The sequence below is a fragment of the Hordeum vulgare genome, chromosome 6H, assembly GCF_904849725.1.
Source record: "Hordeum vulgare subsp. vulgare chromosome 6H, MorexV3_pseudomolecules_assembly, whole genome shotgun sequence".
Classification (NCBI taxonomy): domain Eukaryota; kingdom Viridiplantae; phylum Streptophyta; class Magnoliopsida; order Poales; family Poaceae; genus Hordeum; species Hordeum vulgare.
Window position 1 is genome coordinate 38,349,230 of NC_058523.1, and position 25,068 is coordinate 38,374,297.

The 25,068-nt window shown below is 46.3% G+C and overlaps 1 protein-coding gene and 1 pseudogene across 1 annotated transcript; both read left to right on the plus strand.

The window, feature by feature from the left end:
• Positions 1 to 3,387: 3,387 nt before the first annotated feature.
• LOC123405023 (probable methyltransferase PMT28) lies at positions 3,388 to 4,440 on the plus strand. The gene is made up of 2 exons (XM_045098894.1): positions 3,388 to 3,555; positions 4,175 to 4,440. Exons 1-2 carry the CDS (start codon positions 3,388 to 3,390, stop codon positions 4,280 to 4,282), a joined length of 276 nt encoding a protein of 91 aa, XP_044954829.1. The 3' UTR covers positions 4,283 to 4,440.
• LOC123405025 lies at positions 4,308 to 24,954 on the plus strand (annotated as a pseudogene).
• Positions 24,955 to 25,068: the final 114 nt, after the last annotated feature.

Sequence of the window (25,068 nt, forward strand, 5' to 3'; positions counted from 1 at the left end):
CCTAGCTACGGCAAGCTTGTACACTCGATGTATGAGTTCAGGCCCCTCTCATGGAGGTAACAGCTCTATGTCTCACTGCTCTAGAGCTTTGTGTCGAGTGGAATATGTGTGTTATAGGGAGTGCGAACCCTTGTGCCAAAGGGGAGGGGTGGCTTATATAGAGTGTGTTACCCCTCGTAAAGGCTCGGCAACCAAGGGTTCGATCAGTGGAGTTTAAAGGCATACATTACTGATAACGTACATAATAATTGTTACTTATGACGGCCAGCTGAATGGTCACCCGTCAGCCTCCCTGGAGTGGCTTCTAGTCTTCTGCGCCGACTGACTTCTGGTTCTTCCGAGTGGAATTTAATTGTCGAGTGAAGTGGGATATTCTCCATGTGAATTCCGTACCGAGTGATTTAGACGCGATGGCTATCCAGTCGGAGTCTTCCTTGTAGTCTTCAAGTCTTTCATGAGGAGCCCTTAGGTAGGACATGTAGGTCAGGTCTATGACCCTATCTTAGGTACATATCCCCGTCAGGTACCCCTATCTATGTTTCTATGTTGTGCTTAGGTTGATCTTGGGTTAATTTTCTATCTAGTTCATGCAATGGTACTATCTATGCTACTATATTGATGTTGTTCTATCTAGAAAATTAATGTCGTGCTTGATGTTCTATCTAGTTGATCTATGTGTTAGTAATAAAAGTAAGATGCAACCATGGACATGCAACCATGTTCGTGCATACAAAGAATCTATCTAGTTCATGTATTAGAAGAATCAACAATAATGGACAAGCACCAAATATGTAAAGAAAAAAAAGAACAAATTACAATGCATACATGTGTTCAGGCAGCCATGCATGAATGGATCTATCTATCCTCCTTAAAAAATGATTCGATTAATTTATCGAAAACAGACATGTTATGGTACATGCAATGGTGCACGTGAGAGCCCTTTTATTTTCTTCATTAATTTATCCATAAACATTGTCTATCACAAAATGTTTTATATATTTACATTGTGTATCAAAAAATGACCCATCATAAAATTTAATGCACGACATTTTTTTGCCGAAGCAATATGGGTGCACCAAGCGGGTGGGCTTGTTTTTTCTTTGGGCTTGCTTTTTCTTGGAGTCATCATGAGCCCACGGTCCAATAACTTTTTTTTACCCTCAACACTCCACCGAAATCTTTGTTAACTGAAGAAGGGGCTGCAAGTGTATGTGACAGAGGAGACCAAATTATTGTATTTTATTATCAGGGGAAGCAAATAATCCAGGGACAGAAGAGATATACTTCATGAATTGTTGCATTTTATTCATTAGGGGCTATAAATATAACTAGAATCAGAGTCATTACAAGAATTCATGAAAGTTTTGATTGGCACAAATTCAGCTAGCAAATGCTCCACGGACTAACTCAAACTACTAGCTAGACACACTATCTGAAACTAGGGACCCCTGAAACTAGCTTGACACACTAACTGAAACTCTAACAACTTCTAGTGATTGATGAACATCAAGTAAAACAAACCCGTAGGAATGATACAACAATAAAATGCTCCAGTCATCATACCTGCTTGCTGATCAAATCGATCATCTACTTTAGTTTCTTGTTTATTTTCTTTAGTTCCCCATTCAGTTCAGCATTGTCGATCATTGGATCGGCTCTGTCAGCCGCCAAATGAGGGGTGGGTTCCGTAGCAAGCGCCCCCACCAAAATTAAGCTCTTGGATTGATGCCTCCAATTTTAACCTCTCAACGTACTCATCGAGCTACTCAAAATGCCCACATTTCTTCAAAACCTGAAAAACAGTGGTCGGCGCCACATAAACCCTAGATCCACTGGTCAAATTCAACAGAAAAAAGACAGAAATCGGGAGAAATTAGACCATACGATTGGTGAAGTACACATATCTAACCGGCCCTGGTTGTGGCCTGCTCAAGCATTTCACGAACTCGCGCCCACGGTTGCCATCTTCTTCTTCATACAATTCAAATGCTTCAAAAGCTCCATGCGTGGGCAATCGGGGCATCTTGGCAACGACACTGGACCGTACTGCCACCATGATTGGCGGGAGTGCGAAGTCGAGCTAGACATCACTCGCTGGCCGGTGTTACCGCGCTTCATCGCTGAGAAGAGAAATAACAGGGTGGGGGAAAGGAAAGGGGAAGGGCAAGCAATGGGGCCGGCTCGGGCTCGTGGCTGGCTCGGGCACGTTGATGAGCACAGACATGCTTATGTGGATAAGTTGTGAGTCCCGCACATATATAAGTAAGTTGTAGGTCCCATGTTGATGTGGATAACAGTGGGTCCCGTGTCATAACTCAAATCGCTAACCCCTTGTGTCTTATGTTTTATGGTTAAAGAGGACCATGTCACATAGGAGCTATACTTGCCATAAAAAATATAGCACGGGAGTTATTTTCATATACTATGGCATAATTATTTCAATTCAGCTCAAACATGTCGCATAGGAGCTATTGACTCCAAACTTACTTATAGTTCTAGAGGTCTTGATAACTCACAGTTACTACATGCATTCATGCCCTATATCAGCTCCTAATATAGTTACGCACGTTTGACAAGAAATCTCCCCTAATAATAAAGCGCGCAGCGCTTCTGCCGTCCGTCGTGGCTTTTTGCGAAAAATTCCCTTCATTTTCGAACATTCAACCCGCAGTCCCTGATTAAGTGGAAAAACGTTTTAGATTTGCAAGAAAGCCCCTCGGATCGGATCCGCCCCACCGCCGCCAGGGCCGCTCCGCGCCAGCCACCCTCGCGCCTCCCCCGGCCTCCTCCGCCCCCTTGGCCCTCCTCTCCACCGACCGGCTCCTCCTAGCACCGGCCACAGCCCCGCCGACGAGCTCCTCGTCGTCGACGAGCGCCTCCGCATCCAGATTTACTCCTCCAGGGAGGGCCGCTGGGGCTGTCCGCGCCGCGCTCCCCCGCCGCCAGTCCAGGCTGTTCCACGACTCCTACCCCTTGGTCATCGGCCGCACCGTCCACTGGCTGTGCAACCCGGAGCCGCTGCCGCCGTTGAGGTACCTGTCTGGCCCGGAACCGTATATTGTCGCCGTGGACGCCGACACCATGGAGGCCTCCGTGATTGATCTGCCGCGGGGCTGCACTAGCAGAATGACGGCCTCTATGAGCACCACTACACCCCTTGCGTGGATTTCGATGGAGATGGGAGCCAGAAGCACCACGAGCGGAGCTGCCCGAGGTCGCTGGTCACATGCCTGGTGTCGCTGCCAAAGGAGTACAAGCTGCGTGCTCCATGGCCGGAGAGGAAGGAGAATGTGAGGGGGTCGAGCATAATTTTATGAAAAATCATGATGTTTTCCTTCCTCTGCTTTACTAGGTTGTTCTTGTGGGTCTGAACTCTGAACTGTCGTTATGCACTTACCTGTGCAGGTTTGGTATGGGAATGTTGGACATCCTAGGTTGTCAAGCTATGCCAAGGACCACAGCTGGCTGAATCGGACCGGCGAGCACCTTGTTTTCCCGCCGGAAGAATCAGAGTTCAAAGGCGGCGCAAGACATTATATCGACACAATTGATGAGGTAACAATCGGTGGATCTTTTACATTTGCTTTTGATGCAAGGTAGTTGTATGCAGAAGGAGCTCTAGCACTCATACAGTTTACTACTGGGAAATGATATTAAATCAATTTCTGCACATTGCCAACTGATTGAACACTAAATAAGTGCAGTAACAAATGAGTATTATAATTGTCGATATGGAACAAATTATTTGGGAAATCTATACACATAGCTCTGTTCTTTTTAAAGATTGAACTATTCTGCGTAGAGGATAATTAATGTCTTAGCTGTGATCTGCTTAGATGATTTTCATCTTCAGTCTCTTAGGTTCATTTGTCGATAGCTTTCCTGTTTTTTCGAAGGTCATTTACCACTGATCTGCACTGAGTGTCCTGGTATACGGATTCAAAAAATTTATTCTTACACAATAACGCGTAATGGAACAAATTAGTTTACTTTGCCTAAAACTTAAAATGGAAGATTGTTTACATTTTTTGTAAATGAAACACAAATATTATTATATTTTGTACTCCTTCCATCCCAAAATAAGTGTCGCTGATTTAGTACAAATCAAAATAATGGAGGGAATATTACTTAGTGTGCTTAACACAATTTACATGATATTTTGTTTGTCACGTAGATGGCACCTGATCTTGACTGGGGTAAAAATATTCGCATAGCATTGGACATTGGATGCAAAAGTGCTGGATTTGGAGTTGCTCTACTCGAGAAGGCTCATGAACTTTAACTTTTCCTAAAAGGAATGTATTGATATGGCGAAGATACCAAGTAATCTGCACAGAGCACAGCAGAGTGAACTGGAGGTCTAAGAGACGGCCTTCCGCCGTACCCTGTTGAAGGAGGGCTTGAGTGGCTGGCTAGCGCTGGGCTCAAACGGTAGCAGCGGCTTCTTGACCAGCATGCTACTGCCACCACCACCGCCGTGGCCGGACGCCGTTGCAGCGCCAGCGCCGGGCGGTTTGCCGGCCCTCTACTTCTTGGCCTTGGGGGCCTCCAGCCGCTCCAGGATCCTGGAGGTTTTCTCGTCGAGCGGCTTCACCGGAGACAGCAGCGTGGAGACCACCGGAGGCCTGTGGAATAACGGGGCCCTGGAGCTGGAGGAGGAGACATGGGTGCAGAAGTCGTCGTTGTCGTCGATGATGATGAACTTCTCCCACTCCTCGGAGATGCTGGGCGACGCCTTCTTCTCCTTGGGCTAGCTCGGGAGCTTCTTCTCCCTGGGCTGGCTCGGGGGCCTGTCTCTCGGAGCTCGGAACGACGGTGTTGTCGTCGTCGTCCTCTGCGGCTCGCTGAACGCGTAGATTCGGTCGGCGTCTCTGGCCTTCTCCCTCTGGCTCATGAACATGTTCTCCCAGGGAACCTGCAATGCTGTTATGCTGGTATTTGTGGCTCGCTGAATGAGTCGAGGCGGGCGGCGTCCTTCACAGCGTAGGGTGGGGCGACTGACCTGCAAAATGAAGTTGAATCAATGAGAACTTCTCATATATAGTCTCTTGGTAAGCCAGCCAAGTAGCAAAACCCAAGTAAGAACTCAAAACCGTACCCGAATTGCAGGCTATCCTTCACCAGAGCATTCAGCTTCGAGTGGAAACCTCTTTCATGGTGTAGGGGGTTGTATTCCTTCAGAGCAATCTGAAATACTTCCAGGTTGTTAGCAGGCATGTGGTAACATACTTGAGAAACCAATGGCAACCACACCGTGCAACAAGAGATACCTGGAGCCATGTCATAAAAAGAAGATAAAAAAGAGATACCTGAGGCGGTCCGGTCCAATAACCATACCTTCGATAAGGTTTCGATTGAATTCTTGGTGCCCATGCTAACAGTCGGGGGCGGAGCCAGGATTTCAACATAGGGGGGCGAAGAACACATTGAAACACACAAAAGACATAACTTAAAAATATTTAAAGTCTTGAATATTATAGTGTATCAAAGATGTAATAGTATAAGCTTTACAACAACAAAAACTACATTTCTACTAGTTTGAACGAAGATCTACGCCCCCAGCCGGTCGATCGAATAAATCAATAATCTCATTAACATTGAACTTTGCAGCTATTTCCTTTTCAATGTATACAACCATGTAATGTCGAAGAAAATCATCACTCATTTCACTTCGGAGACGCGTTTTGATAACCTTCATTGATGAAAAAGCTCTCTCCACAGTTGCAGTTGACACCGGGAGAGTGATGATCAATCGCAATAATCTATCAACCATTGGATACACAGAAGCTTTACCTGTTTTATGCAATGCAACGGTCAAATCAGCAAGTGATGACGAAGATTTCAGTTCTGAATGGTTGTGAACATCTAACTGATAGTGTGGAAGTTGTGACTCTAGATGGGCCTGCTCTTGATTAGAAAAATCCGTTGGATAATTTTTTTCCACAAGCCTGCAAATCTTTGACATGTCAAATGACTCATGCCTTGGATCCAATGATGCGCAGAGTGTCATCAGCTCTGTAGTTTGAACACTAAAACGGTCATTTAGCTCCACCAATTGTTGATCGATCGCCACATTAAACACATCAGCTTTGTAGTGGTGAAGCACGGTGATGTTATTATGTTTATTCCGAGACTTAGTAACATCAACATACCTGCAAATTACAAATACAATATATGTGTTAGTAAAGCATGTGTGATTAATATATTATTCTATTATACAAATAGAGGAAAGGGACGTACTTGCGACTCATATCGGGGATCTCAACTTCGTGCTTCGTACAAAAGTTCTTAACCTCCTCTACGAGAGGTTCACATCCTTCTTCTCTTAGATCAGCAAGGAGCACCTTAGTGTTCGATAGTGTATCTAATGCATTCAAAATGTCCAAAGATTTCTTCTGGAGTGTTTGGCATAAGACATCTGTGATTTTCATAATCCTCTCCATGAGGTGCAAAATGAAAACAAAATCAAAAGAAACAATTATCCTTAGGGAGCCTCCAGCATCTCCACGGGAATATTTTGTGACCGAACGATCATTCGCTATACTTCGCAGGACTGTAACTGTAGCACCAAACATCTTTCTTAAGCTCTGAATTGACTTGAAGTGTGAACTCCATCTAGTATCTGCTGGTCTCTGTAAAGAGCCTATCTGGTTTGCCCCTTTTCCCGTATCAAGCTCCCCGAGTTCAATTTCACGTGCAATCTCGGCGGCTTGGTTTGCTAGTAACTCATCATTGCGTTTAGGTGAAGCACTAACAACATTTATGACAAAATTGGCATGTTGAAAAAAATTATGCACTTCATGTACCTCACGAGAAGCTGCAACAAGGGCCAATTGAAGTTGATGCACCATACATTGAATGTAGTATGCATAAGGGGACTCCTTCAGAATTAAAGCCTTCAATCCATTCCACTCCCCTCGCATATTGCTCACCCCGTCATAGGCTTGACCTCTGATATCTTCCACATCTAAATTGTTATCTGCTAGGCTAGTGCAAATTGTCTCCTTAAGAGTCAATGCAAGAGTGTCATTCACATGAATGACATCAACGAAACGCTCATATATAAACCCTTCTTCCACCTATCAAAGCCCAATACAATAAATGTTTCTGAGCCGCACTTCCCAATTGGCTTTCTTGAGAAGAGGAAACAATGGAAGCAATATGCACGCTTTGTGTAAGGTGAAAACTCGAGCCATTCAAAATCCTTGAACCAACTGTACTGGAAACGCCGATGATGTTTTGGTGGATCATCATTATATGGATACTCTCTCATGTATGGCATGTATCGACCTTCAGAAATATAGAATTGCCGTGCTTCATTTTTCTTCTCAAGAGGAAGTTCCCAAATCTGTTTGCACTTTCCAGGGTCTCGCTCAAACGGTGTGCTTCCGATTCTTTGTTGTTCTAGAACTTTCACAGATGCCTCAATATTTTGCTCAGGGGGTGGCATATCAACTGAACTGAGATTGGTGGCATTATGACCAATGGGTTGATCTATGGCATCTACCATCATGGTTGCATTTGCATTTTCAACTGTAGAGTTTGTAGTAATTGGCTTGAAAAAATTACTTATGAGTGGTATCTTCCTCTTCCTCATGACCTATGAAGTTCTCACATTAGTAAAAAATAAATACGTAAATATGTATGAACCTGTAGGTTGTAGTGTAGACAGTAGCCATCACAATGACAGTAAAGAAAAACCATCCCAAGCTCCCAATGAGTCAACGACAGCAGCCATGAGCCATCCAACTATATATCCAAGAGAGAAGAGACCAAGACTCCAAGAGATCAATGACAACAACAGTTTCATTACATTTACCTCTGGGCATTGGGCTACGTACGTGATTCCTGGAGCGATACATGCAGCCTGGTGGCTTCCTTCCCTTGCGTTTTGGGCTTGAGAGTAATTAAGCTCATATATAATATTGTAGCCAGATGATTAAGCCCATAATATTAATACTAATCCCCTCTACAGTTAGTTGGGGGGGACCATGGGGGGGTCTGGCCCCCGCCCCCCCCCCCCCCCACACCCCCCCATTCCCTCTACCACTGCTAACAGTATAGTTGCGAGGTCGACTCACATCCGGGAGAGGCAGTATCTCTTCAGATCCAGCGAGCCTCTACAGCACAAACATGTTCCTACCATCAGAGCCAAGCAATGACAACGCACACACCCTACATCTCCCCTAATAATAAAGCGCGGTGCGCTTCTGCCGTCCTTTGTGGATTTTTTGCGAAAAAGTCCCTTCATTTTCGAGCATCAAGTGGAAAAACGTTTTAGATTTGCAAGAAAGCCCCTCACCCCCGAATCGGATACGCCCCACCGCTGCCAGGGCCGCCCCGCGCCAGCCTCCCCCGGCCTCCTCCGCCCCCTGCCCCTCCTCTCCACCGACCGGCTCCTCCTAGCACCCGGCCACAGCTCCGCCGGCCCTCGACCGGGCCAACTCCGGCTAGGACCCGTCCCTCCTCCGCGGGGTCTCCTACAAGGCGGAGGACAGCGATGCCGACAGCCCCGTCCGCGTTGTTCAGCGCCGACGAGCCCTCCGTGCTCCGCGGCTTCAACGACACCCTAGACTTCGAGCCCGTCGCCTCCCGCGACGGCCTCGTCGTGCTCCGCCGCCTCCGCCCCAGCCCCCTCTTCGGCCAGTCCATCGAGGAGGGGCCCCCCGGCAGCGTCCTCCGCGTCTGCCACTCCTTCACTGGCGTCGTCTCCGTCCTCCCATCTGTCTCCATCCGCGACTACCGCAAGCACGCGCTCCTCTCCGTCGAAGACAACGACCGCGCCTTCGAGATCCTCGTCGCCGACGAGCGCCTCTGCATCCAGATTTACTCCTTCAGGGAGGGCCGTTGGGGCCCCATCCGTGCCGCGCTCCCCCGCCGCCAGTCCAAGCAGTTCCACGACTCCTACCCCTTGGTCATGGGCCGCACCGTCCACTGGCTGTGCACCCTGGAGCCGCTGCTGCCGTTGAGGTACCTGTCTAGCCCGGAACCGTATATCGTCGCCGTGGACGCCGACACCATGGAGGCCTCCATGATTGATCTGCCACGGGGCTGCACTAGCAGAATGACGACCTCTATGAGCCACAGGGGGCTCCTCCTGGCTTCTTCGGTGGACGGGAGGCTCAAGGTGGTTCTCTCGAAGACCCAAGTGATATCCATGTGGACCATGTCACCCCCCGTCGAGGGGGAGCCACCGAGATGGGTCAGGCAGGTGCTGATAGACAAGCAGGACTGGGGCGTGCACAGCTCAGTTCAGTTCGAGGGGTTCCGGCTGAGGAGTGGCACCTGTTGGAATTATGCCCTAGAGGCAATAATAAATGTATAGTTATTATTATAATTCCTGTATCAAGATAATAGTTTATTATCCATGCTATAATTGTATTGAATGAAGACTCATTTACATGTGTGGATACATAGACAAAACACCGTCCCTAGCATGCCTCTAGTTGGCTAGCCAGTTGATCGATGATAGTCAGTGTCTTCTGATTATGAACAAGGTGTTGTTGCTTGATAACTGGATCACGTCATTGGGAGAATCACGTGATGGACTAGACCCAAACTAATAGACGTAGCATGTTGATCGTGTCATTTTGTTGCTACTGTTTTCTGCATGTCAAGTATTTATTCCTATGACCATGAGATCATATAACTCACTGACACCGGAGGAATGCTTTGTGTGTATCAAACGTCGCAACGTAACTGGGTGACTATAAAGATGCTCTACAGGTATCTCCGAAGGTGTTAGTTGAGTTAGTATGGATCAAGACTGGGATTTGTCACTCCGTATGACGGAGAGGTATCTCGGGGCCCACTCGGTAATACAACATCACACACAAGCCTTGCAAGCAATGTAACTTAGTGTAAGTTGCTGGATCTTGTATTACGGAACGAGTAAAGAGACTTGCCGGTAAACGAGATTGAAATAGGTATGCGGATACTGACGATCGAATCTCATGCAAGTAACATACCGAAGGACAAAGGGAATAGCATACGGGATTATACAAATCCTTGGCACTGAGGTTCAAACGATAAGATTTTCGTAGAATATGTAGGATCCAATATGGGCATCGAGGTCCCGCTGTTGGATATTGACCGAGGAGTCTCTCGGGTCATGTCTACATAGTTCTCGAACCCGCAGGGTCTGCACACTTAAGGTTCGACGTTGTTTTATGCGTATTTGAGTTATATGGTTGGTTACCGAATGTTGTTCGGAGTCCCGGATGAGATCACGGACGTCATGAGGGTTTCCGGAATGGTCCGGAAACGAAGATTGATATATAGGATGACCTCATTTGATTACCGGAAGGTTTTCGGAGTTACCGGGAATGTACCGGGAATGACGAATGGGTTCCGGGAGTTCACCGGGGGGGCAACACACCCCGGGGAAGCCCATAGGCTTTGGGGAGACACACCAGCCCTTAGTGGGCTGGTGGGACAGCCCCAAGGGAGCCTATGCGCCAAGAATAAAGAATCAAAGGAAAAGAAAAAAAAAGAGGGAGGAAGTGGGAAGGGAGGGGGACTCCTCCCACCAAAGCAAGTCCAACTCGGTTTGGGGGGGGAGTCCTCCCCCCCTTGGCTCGGCCGACCCCTTGAGGGTCCCTTGGACCCCAAGGCAAGCTCCCCCTCCCTCCTCCTATATATATGGAGCAATTAGGGCTGATTTGGGACGACTTTCTCACGGCTGCCCGACCACATACCTCCATAGTTTTTCCTCTAGATCGCGTTTCTGCGGAGCTCGGGCGGAGCCCTGCTGAGACAAGATCATCACCAACCTCCGGAGCGCCGTCACGCTGCCGGAGAACTCTTCTACCTCTCCGTCTCTCTTGCTGGATCAAGAAGGCCGAGATCATCGTCGAGCTGTACGTGTGCTCAACGGGGAGGTGCCGTCCGTTCGGTACTAGATCGTGGGACTGATCGCGGGATTGTTCGCGGGGCGGATCGAGGGACGTGAGGACGTTCCACTACATCAACCGCGTTCTCTAACGCTTCTGCTGTACGATCTACAAGGGTACGTAGATCACTCATCCCCTCTCGTAGATGGACATCACCATGATAGGTCTTCGTGCGCGTAGGAAAATTTTTGTTTCCCATGCGACGTTCCCCAACAGTGGCATCATGAGCTAGGTTCATGCGTAGATGTCTTCTCGAGTAGAACACAAAAGTTTTTGTGGGCGGTGATGTGCGTTTTGCTGCCCTCCTTAGTCTTTTCTTGATTCCGCGATATTGTTGGATTGAAGCGGCTTGGACCGACATTACTCGTACGCTTACGAGAGACTGGTTTCATCGTTACGAGTAACCCCCTTTTGCTCAAAGATGACTGGCAAGTGACGGTTTCTCCAACTTTAGTTGAATCGGATTTGACCGAGGAGGTCCTTGGATGAGGTTAAATAGCAACTCATATATCTCCGTTGTGGTGTTTGCGTAAGTAAGATGCGATCCTACTAGATACCCTTGGTCACCACGTAAAACATGCAACAACAAAATTAGAGGACGTCTAACTTGTTTTTGCAGGGTATGATTGTGATGTGATATGGCCAATGATGTGATGTGATATATTGGATGTATGAGATGATCATGTTGTAATAGAAATATCGACTTGCACGTCGATGGTACGGCAACCGGCAGGAGCCATAGGGTTGTCTTTATACTAACGTTTGTGCTTGCAGATGCGTTTACTATTTTGCTAGGATGTAGCTTTAGTAGTAATAGCATAAGTAGCACGACAACCCCGATGGCAACACGTTGATGGATGATCATGGTGTGGCGCCGGTGACAAGAAGATCGTGTCGGTGCTTTGGTGATGGAGATCAAGAAGCACGTGATGATGGCCATATCATGTCACTTATGAATTGCATGTGATGTTAATCCTTTTATGCACCTTATTTTGCTTAGAACGACGGTAGCATTATGAGGTGATCTCTCACTAAAATTCCAAGACGAAATTGTGTTCTCCCCGACTGTGCACCGTTGCTACAGTTCGTCGTTTCGAGACACCACGTGATGATCGGGTGTGATAGACTCAACGTTCACATACAACGGGTGCAAAACAGTTGCGCACGCGGAACACTCGGGTTAAGCTTGACGAGCCTAGCATGTGCAGACATGGCCTCGGAACACATGAGACCGAAAGGTCGATCATGAATCATATAGTTGATATGATTAGCATAGGGATGCTTACCACTGAAACTATACTCAACTCACGTGATGATCGGACTTGAGCTAGTGTAAGTGGATCATGAACCACTCAAATGACTAGAGAGATGTACTTTTTGAGTGGGAGTTTAGCATATAATTTGATTAAGTTGAACTCTAATTATCTTGAACATAGTCTAAGTCCACTTTGAATATATTTGTGTTGTAGATCATGGCTCACGCAAGTGTCATCCTGAATTTTTAATACGTTCCTAGAGAAAGCTAAATTGAAAGATGATGGAAGCAACTTTGTAGACTGGGCTCGTAATCTTAAGCTAATCTTACAAGCTGGGAAGAAGGATTATCTCCTTAATGCTGCGCTAGGAGATGAACCACCCGCTACGGCTGGTCAGGATGTTAAGAACGCTTGGTTAGCGCGTATGGAGGACTACTCAATAGTTCAATGTGCAGTCTTGTATGGCTTAGAACCGGGACTTCAACGTCGCTTTGAGCGTCATGGAGCATTTGAGATGTTCCAGGAGTTGAAGTTTATCTTTCAGAAGAACGCCCGGATCGAGAGGTATGAGACCTCCGATAAATTCTATGCTTGCAAGATGGAGGAAAACTCGTCTGTCAGTGAACATGTGCTCAAAATGTCTGGGTACTCAAACTGTCTAGCTGAACTGGGGATTGAACTCCCGCAAGAAGCTATCACTGACAGAATCCTCCAATTACTGCCGCCAAGCTATAAAGGCTTTGTGTTGAACTACAACATGCAAGGGATGAACAAGTCTCCCGGCGAGTTGTTTGCGATGCTGAAAGTCGCAGAGTCTGAACTCCGTAAAGAGCATCAAGTGTTGATGGTGAGCAAGACCACTAGTTTCAAGAGAAACGGCAAAGGCAAGAAGGGCAATTCGAAGAAGAGCGGCAAGCCTGTTGCCAATCCGCCGAAGAAACCCAAGGCTGGACCTAAGCCTGAAACAGAGTGCTTCTATTGCAAGGGTATGGGTCACTGGAAGCGCAATTGCCCCAAGTATCTGGCAGATAAGAAGGCGGGCAAAGAAAAATCAGGTATATTTGATATACATGTTATTGATGTGTACTTAACCGGCTCTCGTAGTAGTGCCTGGGTATTCGATACCGGTTCTGTTGCTCACATTTGCAACTCGAAACAAGAACTGCGGAATAGACGAAGGCTGGCAAAAGACGAAGTGACGATGCGCGTAGGAAATGGTTCCAAGGTTGATGCAATCGCCGTCAGCACAATGTCACTTCAGCTACCATCGGGATTAGTGATGAACTTAAATCATTGTTATTTAGTGCCTGCGTTGAGCATGAACATTATATCTGGATCTTGTTTATTGCGAGACGGTTACTCTTTTAAAGTCTGAGAATAATGGTTGTTCTATTTCTATGAGTAACATCTTTTATGGTCATGCACCGAATGTGAGAGGATTGTTCATATTGAATCTTGATAGCGATACGCATGTACATAACATTGAGACCAAAAGAGTTAGAGTAAACAATGATAGCGCCATATTTTTGTGGCACTGCCGCTTGGGTCATATTGGTGTAAAGCGCATGAAGAAACTCCATGCTGATGGACTTTTGGAGTCACTTGACTTTGATTCACTTGACACGTGCGAACCATGCCTCATGGGCAAGATGACTAAGCCTCCGTTCTCCGGAACAATGGAGCGTGCAAGTGACTTGTTGGAAATCATACATACCGATGTGTGTGGTCCAATGAGCATAGAGGCACGCGGCGGATATCGTTATTTCCTCACCTTCAGTGACAATTTAAGTAGATATGGTTATGTCTACTTGATGAAGCACAAGTCTGAAACATTTGAAAAGTTCAAGCAATTTCAGAGTGAAGTGGAAAATCATCGTAACAAGAAGATCAAGTTCCTACGGTCTGATCATGGGGGTGAATATCTGAGTTTCGAGTTTCGTGCTCACTTAAGACAATGTGGAATTGTTTCGCAGTTAACACCGCCTGGAACACCACAGCGTAATGGTGTGTCCGAACGTTGCAATCGTACTTTGTTAGAGATGGTGCGATCTATGATGTCTCTTACTGATTTGCCGTTATCTTTTTGGGGTTATGCATTAGAAACAGCTGCATTCACTTTAAATAGGGCACCATCAAAATCCGTTGAGACAACACCATACGAACTGTGGTATGGCAAAAGGCCAAAGTTGTCGTTTCTTAAAGTTTGGGGATGTGATGCTTATGTTAAAAAGCTTCAGCCTGAAAAGCTGGAACCCAAAGAGGAAAAATGCGTCTTCATAGGTTACCCAAAAGAGACAGTTGGGTACACCTTCTATCTCAAATCCGAAGGCAAAAGTGTTTGTTGCTAAGAACGGAACTTTTCTCGAGAAGGAGTTTCTCTCGAGAGAATTGAGTGGGAGGAAGATAGAACTTGACGAGGTTGTCGAACCTCTCATCCCTCTGGATGGTGGCGCAGGGCAAGGGGAAACCTCTGTCATTGCGACGCCGGTTGAGGAGGAAGTTAATGATGATGATCATGAAACTCCAGTTCAAGTTTCTGTTGAACCACGCAGGTCGACGAGATCACGTGCTGCTCCAGAGTGGTACGGTAATCCCGTCTTATCAATCATGTTGTTAGACAACAATGAACCTGCGAATTATGAAGAAGCAATGGTGGGCCCAGATTCCAACAAATGGCTAGAAGCCATGAAATCCGAGATAGGATCCATGTATGAGAACAAAGTGTGGACTTTGGAGATACTGCCTGAGGGCCGCAAGGCTATTCAGAACAAATGGATCTTTAAGAAGAAGACGGACGCTGACGGTAATGTGACCGTTTATAAAGCTCGACTTGTGGCAAAGGGTTTTTCACAAGTTCCAGGAGTTGACTATGATGAGACCTTCTCACCCGTAGCGATGCTTAAGTCCGTCAGAATCATGTTAGCAATAGCTGCATTTTTCGATTATGAAATCTGGCAGATGGATGTCAAAACGGCGTTCCTTAACGGTTTCCTTAAGGAAGAGTTGTATATGATGCAACCCGAAGGTTTTGTCGATCCTAAAATGCTGACAAAGTGTGCAAGCTCCAGCGATCCATTTATGGACTGGTGCAAGCATCTCGGAGTTGGAACAAACGCTTTGATGAGGTGATCAAAGCATTTGGGTTTATACAAGTGGTTGGAGAATCTTGTATTTACAAGAAAGTGAGTGGGAGCTCTGTGGCGTTTCTAATATTATATGTGGATGACATATTACTGATTGGAAACAACGTAGAGCTTTTGGAGAGCATAAAAGGTTACTTGAATAAAAGTTTCTCTATGAAGGACCTAGGAGAAGCTGCTTACATTCTAGGCATTAAGATCTATAGGGATAGATCAAAACGCCTGATAGGACTTTCACAAAGCACATACCTTGATAAAGTTTTGAAAAGGTTCAAAATGGAACAGTCCAAGAAAGGGTTCTTGCCAGTTTTACAAGGTACGAGATTGAGTAAGACTCAGTGCCCAGCAACTGATGAAGATAGAGAGCAAATGCGCTCCGTCCCCTATGCTTCAGCCATAGGTTCTATCATGTATGCGATGTTGTGCACTAGCCCGGATGTTAGCCTAGCCATAAGTATCGCAGGTAGGTTCCAGAGTAATCCAGGAGTGGATCACTGGACAGCGGTCAAGAATATCCTGAAGTACCTGAAAAGGACTAAGGAGATGTTTCTCGTGTATGGAGGTGACGAAGAGCTCGCCGTAAAAGGTTACGTCGATGCAAGCTTTGACACAGATCCGGACGACTCTAAGTCGCAAACCGGATACGTATTTATTCTTAATGGGGGTGCAGTAAGCTGGTGCAGTTCCAAGCAAAGCGTCGTAGCAGATTCTACATGTGAAGCAGAGTACATGGCTGCCTCGGAGGCGGCTAAGGAGGGTGTCTGGATGAAGCAGTTCATGACGGATCTTGGAGTGGTGCCAAGTGCACTGGATCCAATAACCTTGTTCTGTGACAACACTGGTGCCATTGCCTTAGCAAAGGAACCAAGGTTTCACAAGAAGACCAGACACATCAAACGACGCTTCAACCTCATCCGCGACTACGTCGAGGAGGAGGACGTAAATATATGCAAAGTGCACACGGATCTGAATGTAGCAGACCCGCTGACTAAACCTCTTCCACGGCCAAAACATGATCGACACCAGAACTGTATGGGTGTTAGATTTATTACAATGTAATTCACATGGTGATGTGAAGGCTAGATTATTGACTCTAGTGCAAGTGGGAGACTGTTGGAATTATGCCCTAGAGGCAATAATAAATGTATAGTTATTATTATAATTCCTGTATCAAGATAATAGTTTATTATCCATGCTATAATTGTATTGAATGAAGACTCATTTACATGTGTGGATACATAGACAAAACACCGTCCCTAGCATGCCTCTAGTTGGCTAGCAAGTTGATCGATGATAGTCAGTGTCTTCTGATTATGAACAAGGTGTTGTTGCTTGATAACTGGATCACGTCATTGGGAGAATCACGTGATGGACTAGACCCAAACTAATAGACGTAGCATGTTGATCGTGTCATTTTGTTGCTACCGTTTTCTGCGTGTCAAGTATTTATTCCTATGACCATGAGATCATATAACTCACTGACACCGGAGGAATGCTTTGTGTGTATCAAACGTCGCAACGTAACTGGGTGACTATAAAGATGCTCTACAGGTATCTCCGAAGGTGTTAGTTGAGTTAGTATGGATCAAGACTGGGATTTGTCACTCCGTATGACGGAGAGGTATCTCGGGGCCCACTCGGTAATACAACATCACACACAAGCCTTGCAAGCAATGTAACTTAGTGTAAGTTGCTGGATCTTGTATTACGGAACGAGTAAAGAGACTTGCCGGTAAACGAGATTGAAATAGGTATGCGGATACTGACGATCGAATCTCAGGCAAGTAACATACCGAAGGACAAAGGGAATAGCATACGGGATTATACGAATCCTTGGCACTGAGGTTCAAACGATAAGATCTTCGTAGAATATGTAGGATCCAATATGGGCATCCAGGTCCCGCTGTTGGATATTGACCGAGGAGTCTCTCGGGTCATGTCTACATAGTTCTCGAACCTGCAGGGTCTGCACACTTAAGGTTCGACGTTGTTTTATGCGTATTTGAGTTATATGGTTGGTTACCGAATGTTGTTCGGAGTCCCGGATGAGATCACGGACGTCACGAGGGTTTCCGGAATGGTCCGGAAACGAAGATTGATATATAGGATGACCTCATTTGATTACCGGAAGGTTTTCGGAGTTACCGGGAATGTACCGGGAATGACGAATGGGTTCCGGGAGTTCACCGGGGGGGGGCAACCCACCCCGGGGAAGCCCATAGGCTTTGGGGAGACACACCAGCCCTTAGTGGGCTGGTGGGACAGCCCCAAGGGAGCCTATGCGCCAAGAATAAAGAATCAAAGGAAAAGAAAAAAAAGAGGGAGGAAGTGGGAACGGAGGGGGACTCCTCCCACCAAACCAAGTCCAACTCGGTTTGGGGGGGGAGTCCTCCCCCCCTTGGCTCGGCCGACCCCTTGAGGGTCCCTTGGACCCCAAGGCAAGGTCCCCCTCCCTCCTCCTATATATATGGAGCAATTAGGGCTGATTTGGGACGACTTTCTCACGGCTGCCCGACCACATACCTCCATAGTTTTTCCTCTAGATCGCGTTTCTGCGGAGCTCGGGCGGAGCCCTGCTGAGACAAGATCATCACCAACCTCCGGAGCGCCGTCACGCTGCCGGAGAACTCTTCTACCTCTCCGTCTCTCTTGCTGGATCAAGAAGGCCGAGATCATCGTCGAGCTGTACGTGTGCTGAACGCGGAGGTGCCGTCCGTTCGGTACTAGATCGTGGGACTGATCGCGGGATTGTTCGCGGGGCGGATCGAGGGACGTGAGGACGTTCCACTACATCAACCGCGTTCTCTAACGCTTCTGCTGTACGATCTACAAGGGTACGTAGATCACTCATCCCCTCTCGTAGATGGACATCACCATGATAGGTTTTCGTGCGCGTAGGAAAATTTTTGTTTCCCATGCGACGTTTCCCAACAGCACCGTGATCTTATATGTTGGTAGAGTTGGGCTCATTCGGCTCAACCTTATGACAAAGGAGGCGGTTATCGTGTACCACCGCAGCGATACCGCCTACATCTCGCAGGTTTGCCTGCACGAGATTGATTTGTCCTCCGTGCTCCACACCATGAAACCGCTACCACCGCCGCCCGCAGCTGCTCACGCTCGTCACAAAGCTCCACCACCGCTACCTCTACCCCGCCGACCGCTACGCCTAATCCCCCCTCGCCAACGCCAAGTCCTCGGCCCACTCCCGTCACCTAAATCTGAGCTCTGATTGCTCGTCCGACGTCGATGAGCGCTCCTCGGACACGGGCAGCTCCCTCGCCGATGATTATTTCACCGCCCAGGTTGCTGCTCTCGCGGCGGACGCCGAGCTGGTGATGGCGTTGGCCGGGACGTGCTGGTGGACGAGGCGGACCGTCGGAGGGTCGAGTCCGTGCGCAAGATCGAGCTGCGGGAGAGCCTGCTGGAGGTGCTCAAGTCGGAGTGGGTGGTGGTGGCTGGCAAGGGTGCGGCTGGCAGAAGAGTGGACCCCGTGCGTGCTGACTTTGGTGACGGTGAGGAAGGTCGGCCAGCAAATGAAGGGCGGCAAGTACAACGGCGGCTACTTCTGCCTGTAAGCAGGCAGCGGCGGCTCCATGGCACCTGCGGCGAGGTTGTGTCTCCTTTTGGTGCTTCTTTATGGTTTGCCTCCCTTTGAGCATCGACCAGGAGATGGTTTAGGCTGGGGTTATTATGAGGCAATGCTGGGTGTAAGATGATTGTACAGGAATAGGATGTAATGTTCGATGTATTGATTGGATGCAAGCGCATCTATATATATGATGTATAAGGTGAGTCAAAACCTCAACTATACAAGGAAGTAGGAGCTGAGCGAGGTATATAAGATACATGTGAAATATACTCAACACCCCCTCCCCCGGCGCATTCGAAGTTTCACCCGTGCTGATGCAAGGACTGGACCGAAGTCTTCAGACGACACCGTGTGTAAGCCCTTGGTCATGATATCTGTAAATTGTTGGGCAGTAGGGATGTGTAAGACACGGACATGGCCAAGAGCCACATGTTTCCAAATGAAATAAATATCCAGCTTAATATACTTGGTCCGGCGATGGTGAATGGAGCGGGCACTACTAGAAAAAGGGCTATAGCTAATATGGACATTAATGGCGCACCATGTATGTGGTGCGCTACTGCTATATAGCAGTGACGCACCATTAGTGTCCATATTACTAATGGCGCACCTTGTGTGTGGTGCGTCATTGCTATATTTGTCCTGGCCCCACACCCTTTCCTAGACATATCAGTGGCGCACCAGGGGAAGTGCGTCATTACTAGTTTTAACTAGTAATGGCGTACCACATCCACGGTGCGCCAGAACTAACAATTGTTTTTTCAGTTTTTTTTTTCAAAACTACTAATGACGCATTTTTACCAGGTGCGTCATTAGTAACCCTGGTTACCAATGGCGCATTCTTAGGTGGGTGCGCCATTGATAACCAGAAGTGAAAAAAAACTCCCGCTCCCCTCCCCTCATGGCTCTCCTCCCGATCCAATCCAGCGAAACTCCCGCTCTCGCGCGAGCCCTCCGGCCGCCCCTCCAACCGCACCTGCCGCCGCCGGCTGGCCCTCCGGCCACCTCCCCCACCGCACCTGCCGCCGCTGGCTGAACCCCCTGCTCCCCCCTCACCGCTGCGCCACCGTCTACCTCGCACCGCGCCCTCCCCGCTCCCTGCCTCTCCCCACCGCCGCCAGAAACCCGCGCTCCCCTCCTTCGGCCGCGAGGTTCGCCCCCTCCTCACCCCTCCCCCCCCCCCCCCCCCCCCCCCGCATTTTTGAAACAATTACCACACGAAATTCTTCATTTTCAAAGATTCCTTAGTCTGTAATTCTTTTCTGCCTTGGCTATTAGTACATACTCTAGATTGTACTATGTGTGTGTAGTCCATGCTAGCAGTCAATTTTTGCAGTCCTTTTCATCATCCGTGTAGAAATTTTGAAAAACTAGAGATGTCAAAAGATCAAATTTCCCCTGAAGCCCTCTGTTCGGGGTTCCCATGCTTCGGCTCCCTGGCAGAATTAATCAGGGGAGTCTCACATATACCATGAGTCTCACCTATAACCTGGTCAGCGATAAAAGCTAAGAATGGGGGACAAACCTGTGATCCCAACCAGCAGTTGTTGTGATCTTGTTGTCTGGCCGAATCGCTATACCCGCTATACTTGGTCGCTCAATTTCTATCTCATTCCTCAAAGAAAGTGTGCCCTGTAATCAAGAGAGCTACATTTCCGTTAAGATCAGTTGTCTTGATTCCTAAATGAAATTGCAAGCACACCAGTGCAGGTAATGCTTGTGATGAAACGAATGTAAAAATCACAATCACACAAGTAGTTGACATGCCGAGCTATTGAGTCTGAATTATAGTAGATCATAAAGTGCTTGATTTTCTGACCGTGCAAACTAGTTAGCACCACATGTATGAATTATCACATGGACATATTGCTCCAAATCTGGGCTAATATCCAAGTACGAAACACTGATAAACTGACATCTCAATGTAGCTGTCATTTTGGATATGCAAGCACTCATCAACCTTCTGAAAAGAGGATATAATACATAACACCGAGCCATCATTTTTTACATAGAATTGATGAATGCAAAGATATCCTGAGATAACTTTAAAATCATGTTTTTCCTGTCAATTTTTGCAGTCCTTTTCATCATCCGTGTAGAAAACTGACCAGCTTTTCACACCACACATGCAAGCCTTGAGCTTCACTTCATGCTGGGGGGTGCATCATTAGCTCTACCAACATATACTTGTGAGCTAAGCCTACCCACAGTAGTAATATTTTTCATGCTCTTAGAGGAACCGAGGCAAGAAGATGTTTTTACCCACCTTTGTCAGTAAAAGTTACCTGAAGCTTGCCCTCTTGCCTATGCATCCAGCAGCAACCTGTTAATTACAGAAAAGCATGATGCTGCTGATGTTGTTGTTTATCAGGCAATACAAGTACAACTTACAATGCATGATCTTTGCCTGCCCCAAAACCCAAATGGAAGCCCTAGTTCCGATGTAAATACTCTGTAACCTCCACTCATTGGAATTACTAGTACTGCTATCCTCCACTGGATTAGAGGCGCTGCGCCCCTGGTTAATTAGGACTGCCGGCACATTTACCAATGGGAATTTGTATCGGCCTCAGGGGTAGATCTAGATCTGTGAGCCCGCGAAATTTTTCTAGTAGTATTGACAAGTTACAACTTGCGGGCAACCTATTTTTCAGAAAAGGGAGAGAAGTTATGTATGTGGGACAACCAATCAAACATGGTGTGTTGTCCCTTATCAGAGACCTAGTTGATCAAGTAATTTTTGCTAGGAAAGAGTCCGGTCAGTTTAAAGATCGTATTAGAGTTTGAATGAATCACCGACTTGTGATAAAGTATTGTCTACAATAAAGAGGCCGACCCCTTCCAGTGAAACATAGAAGAATATTATTGTTTACTTCTATCCATTTTCCAGTAAAATGGGTTTATGTCCATAGTAGATTCTTCCATCAACATGAGAGCTTCTAAAGGCCTTGTACAATGCAGGGAGAAATAAATTAGTCTTTCTTTATGCATTGCTTGACTTGCCATGAACCATGGTACCGAGAGAGGTATCATTCATCTTACTTTTACATTTTACATGCTAATATTACTATTGTGCCATGGTACCGAGAGAGGTATCATTCATCTTACTTTTACTTGCCATGAACTATGTTACCGAGAGAGGTATACATGTAATATATTGCACAGAACGAGTGCTCTTCATGTTTGGTAGCTTTGCTTGTTTTGTCGGAATGTTGATTCATTTCTGTTCCGGCAAATTTCAGACGCTCCATATCTCCACTTTTTAGTAAATGTCATGCCCAAATTTTCTCAGTTGTAGGAATTATCGTGTGACGATGAATACGTTATGTGCGAATACTTCCAAGACAAGCGCGACCTTTGCGACACGCCTTTCCTAGTTGATGATAGGCGCTTCAGCATCATGCTGGATGAGGACTTCGAAGTGGATACAGTAAGTCACAACAATAAGTCTTTTTCGTAATTAAGCATGACTTCTTTTGCTTCAACTTATAATTTATTTTTTTACTATTCTACTAGTGTATCCCCTGTCATGCAAGATATTATGTGTTGGATAAAATTGGTTTCAGTACTGAAGAAACTATGGAGGTAAAGATAGTTCACTTGAGGACCGAGCATGGATATACTTTTGCCGTAAAATTGTATAATGCAAACACATACTCCTTTTTTAATGCAAAACTTGGGTAGCACTATGCAAGACTTATGCATTTGAGCCTAATATGCTTATCACCTTTGATATTCGTCCGGAAGATGAAATTGAAGGTAATATCGACATCTGGGTCGATGTGCAGACACCTTCAATTATACCATTATGTGAGTTTCTCAACCACATTTATTAACTAATTTATATTGTTTATTTAAAAATAGTTGACAACTTATTTCCATTGACAGCTTATTTTCATTCTTCAAAAAATGTACGGAAAATGGTAGACAGAACCTATTACTACAATGATGAAGCAGAAATAACTTGTGAGGAGATACATCATCTTGTCCAATTTATCATTGATCTTGAGAATTATAATACCAATCAGCAAACTTCCCAACATTATGGTCAATATGTGCCACTAGAGCATGTGGTGAACTATGGTAACATGCATGGAGATTGCATAGTAAGATTTTCTAATATTACGACATCCATGCATCTTTTGCATAAATTCTTGTAAAACTAAACTACATTGCTAGCTACAAAGCTAATACTATGTTTTTCAACAGAAAATCCCGGAAGATTGTGTGCCTCATCTGATGTTACCAAGAGGTCGTGTTGATGTTATGATGATACGACCAGTACGGCCGGGTCAGCCTAGGTATCTGATTTACTCCTGTCCATACTGGATTTCTAAAACCGATGAAGTCATGACAATCAAAGATTGGATAAAATGTATGGTCTATCCTAGAGAGCTACTTGGAAGCAACACTGTGCGTAGGCCAAGAATTGAAGACATGATGATCTCCATTCTCCATAATGGAGAGTCAGGGCCTATCTTGTTTTTTGATATTCTACCTAAGCAGAGGAGTAGGTCCTAGATTCAATGTGTTATTATGTGCTACAATGTGTTAATGTAATGATGTGCTACAATGTGTTAATGTGATGATGTGCTATAATTTATTAAATAGTATTGGTGGTAATGACTACGATGATTATTAGCTATTTTCGAGATGATGTGATAATGTACTACAATGTGTTAGAGTTGACGATGATGATGAGGAGGAGTTGTGATTATAACTAGTGACCAACTTTTGTTATATAATGTCTCATTGACTATGATGATTACTTCTACATCACTATGTATCGCTATTTTCGAGATGATGTGATGATATTTTATTGTATAGAATATGTATCACTTTCTTCTGCATCACTTATATTTTGTGCTGTAATGTATTTTGTAACCTGTGAAAATATAAGAAAAGCAAAAAAAAATCCTAATATTCATAGTAGTGGCGCACCATCTAAAAGTGCGCCATTAGTAAACCCACAGCAATGGCGCACTTCTGGGCCTACTAATGGCGCACCAGGCGGTGCGCCACTGTTATGTATATTTACAGTGCTGCACTAGGGGTGCGCCATTACTATTTATTAGTAGTGGTGTGATAACAGTGGCGCACCTATAGTGCGCCATTAATAGGCAAAATAGGTGTGCCACTAATAGCTTTTTTTCTAGTAGTGGGGCGGAGAGGTAGACACCAGACACGTTGTCGCAGTAGACCACCGTAGCCTTATCAACATGACACGATAGCTCAAGAAGTAATTGGCGAAGCCATGAACACTCGGAGACGATGTTGGCCACGATGCGAATCTCAACCTCCGCACTGGAATGGGAGACCATATGTTGTTGCTTGAACGACCAAGAAAGGAGTGATGGTCCAATGAAGACACAATAGCCCGAGGTGGAGCGGCGAATGTTCGGGCAGCCGACCCAGTTAGCATCCGAGTAAGAAGTGATGTCGGTGGAGGTGGAGGCGTGCAACGTGATGCCAAGGTCCATAGACCCCCGAATGTACCAAAGAATCTGCTTCACTACAGTCTAGTGAGCATCACACGGAGCATGCATATGAAAGCACACTTGTTGGACTGCATATTGCAGCTCCGGTTGAGTAAGAGTAAGGTATTGAAGAGCACCAACAATGGACCGGTAAAAAGGTCCATCGGGAGCAGGAGAACCGTTAGTGGCTGATAGCTTGGCCTTCGCATCGACTGGCATAGATGCAGGTTTGCAGTTAAGCATTCCGGCGTGCTCGAGGAGCTCATGGGCATACTTACGCTGATGGAGAAAGAAGCCATTGCCGCGGCGCACCACCTCACCACCGAGGAAGTAGTGCAAGAGACCGAGATCCTTGATGGCAAACTCAGTGCAAAGATGATCAGTGAGCTGATAGTGGAGGCCAGGCGTGCAGGCTGTCATGATGATGTCGTCGACATAGAGGAGCAAAAATGCCGTGTCAGCACCATGGTGGTACACAACAACAAAGCATCGGAGCGTGTGGAGCGGAAGCGATTAAGAAACACCACGATGCGTTGGTACCAAGCACGGGGAACGTTCTTGAGTCTATATAATGAGAGAGAAAGTAGACACATATGATCTATGATGTTCGGATCCTAGAATCCTGTCGGCTACTAACAGAAGACCTGCTCATCAAGATGACCATGAAGGAAGGCGTTGGAGACATCCATCTGATGCACGGGTCATGCACGA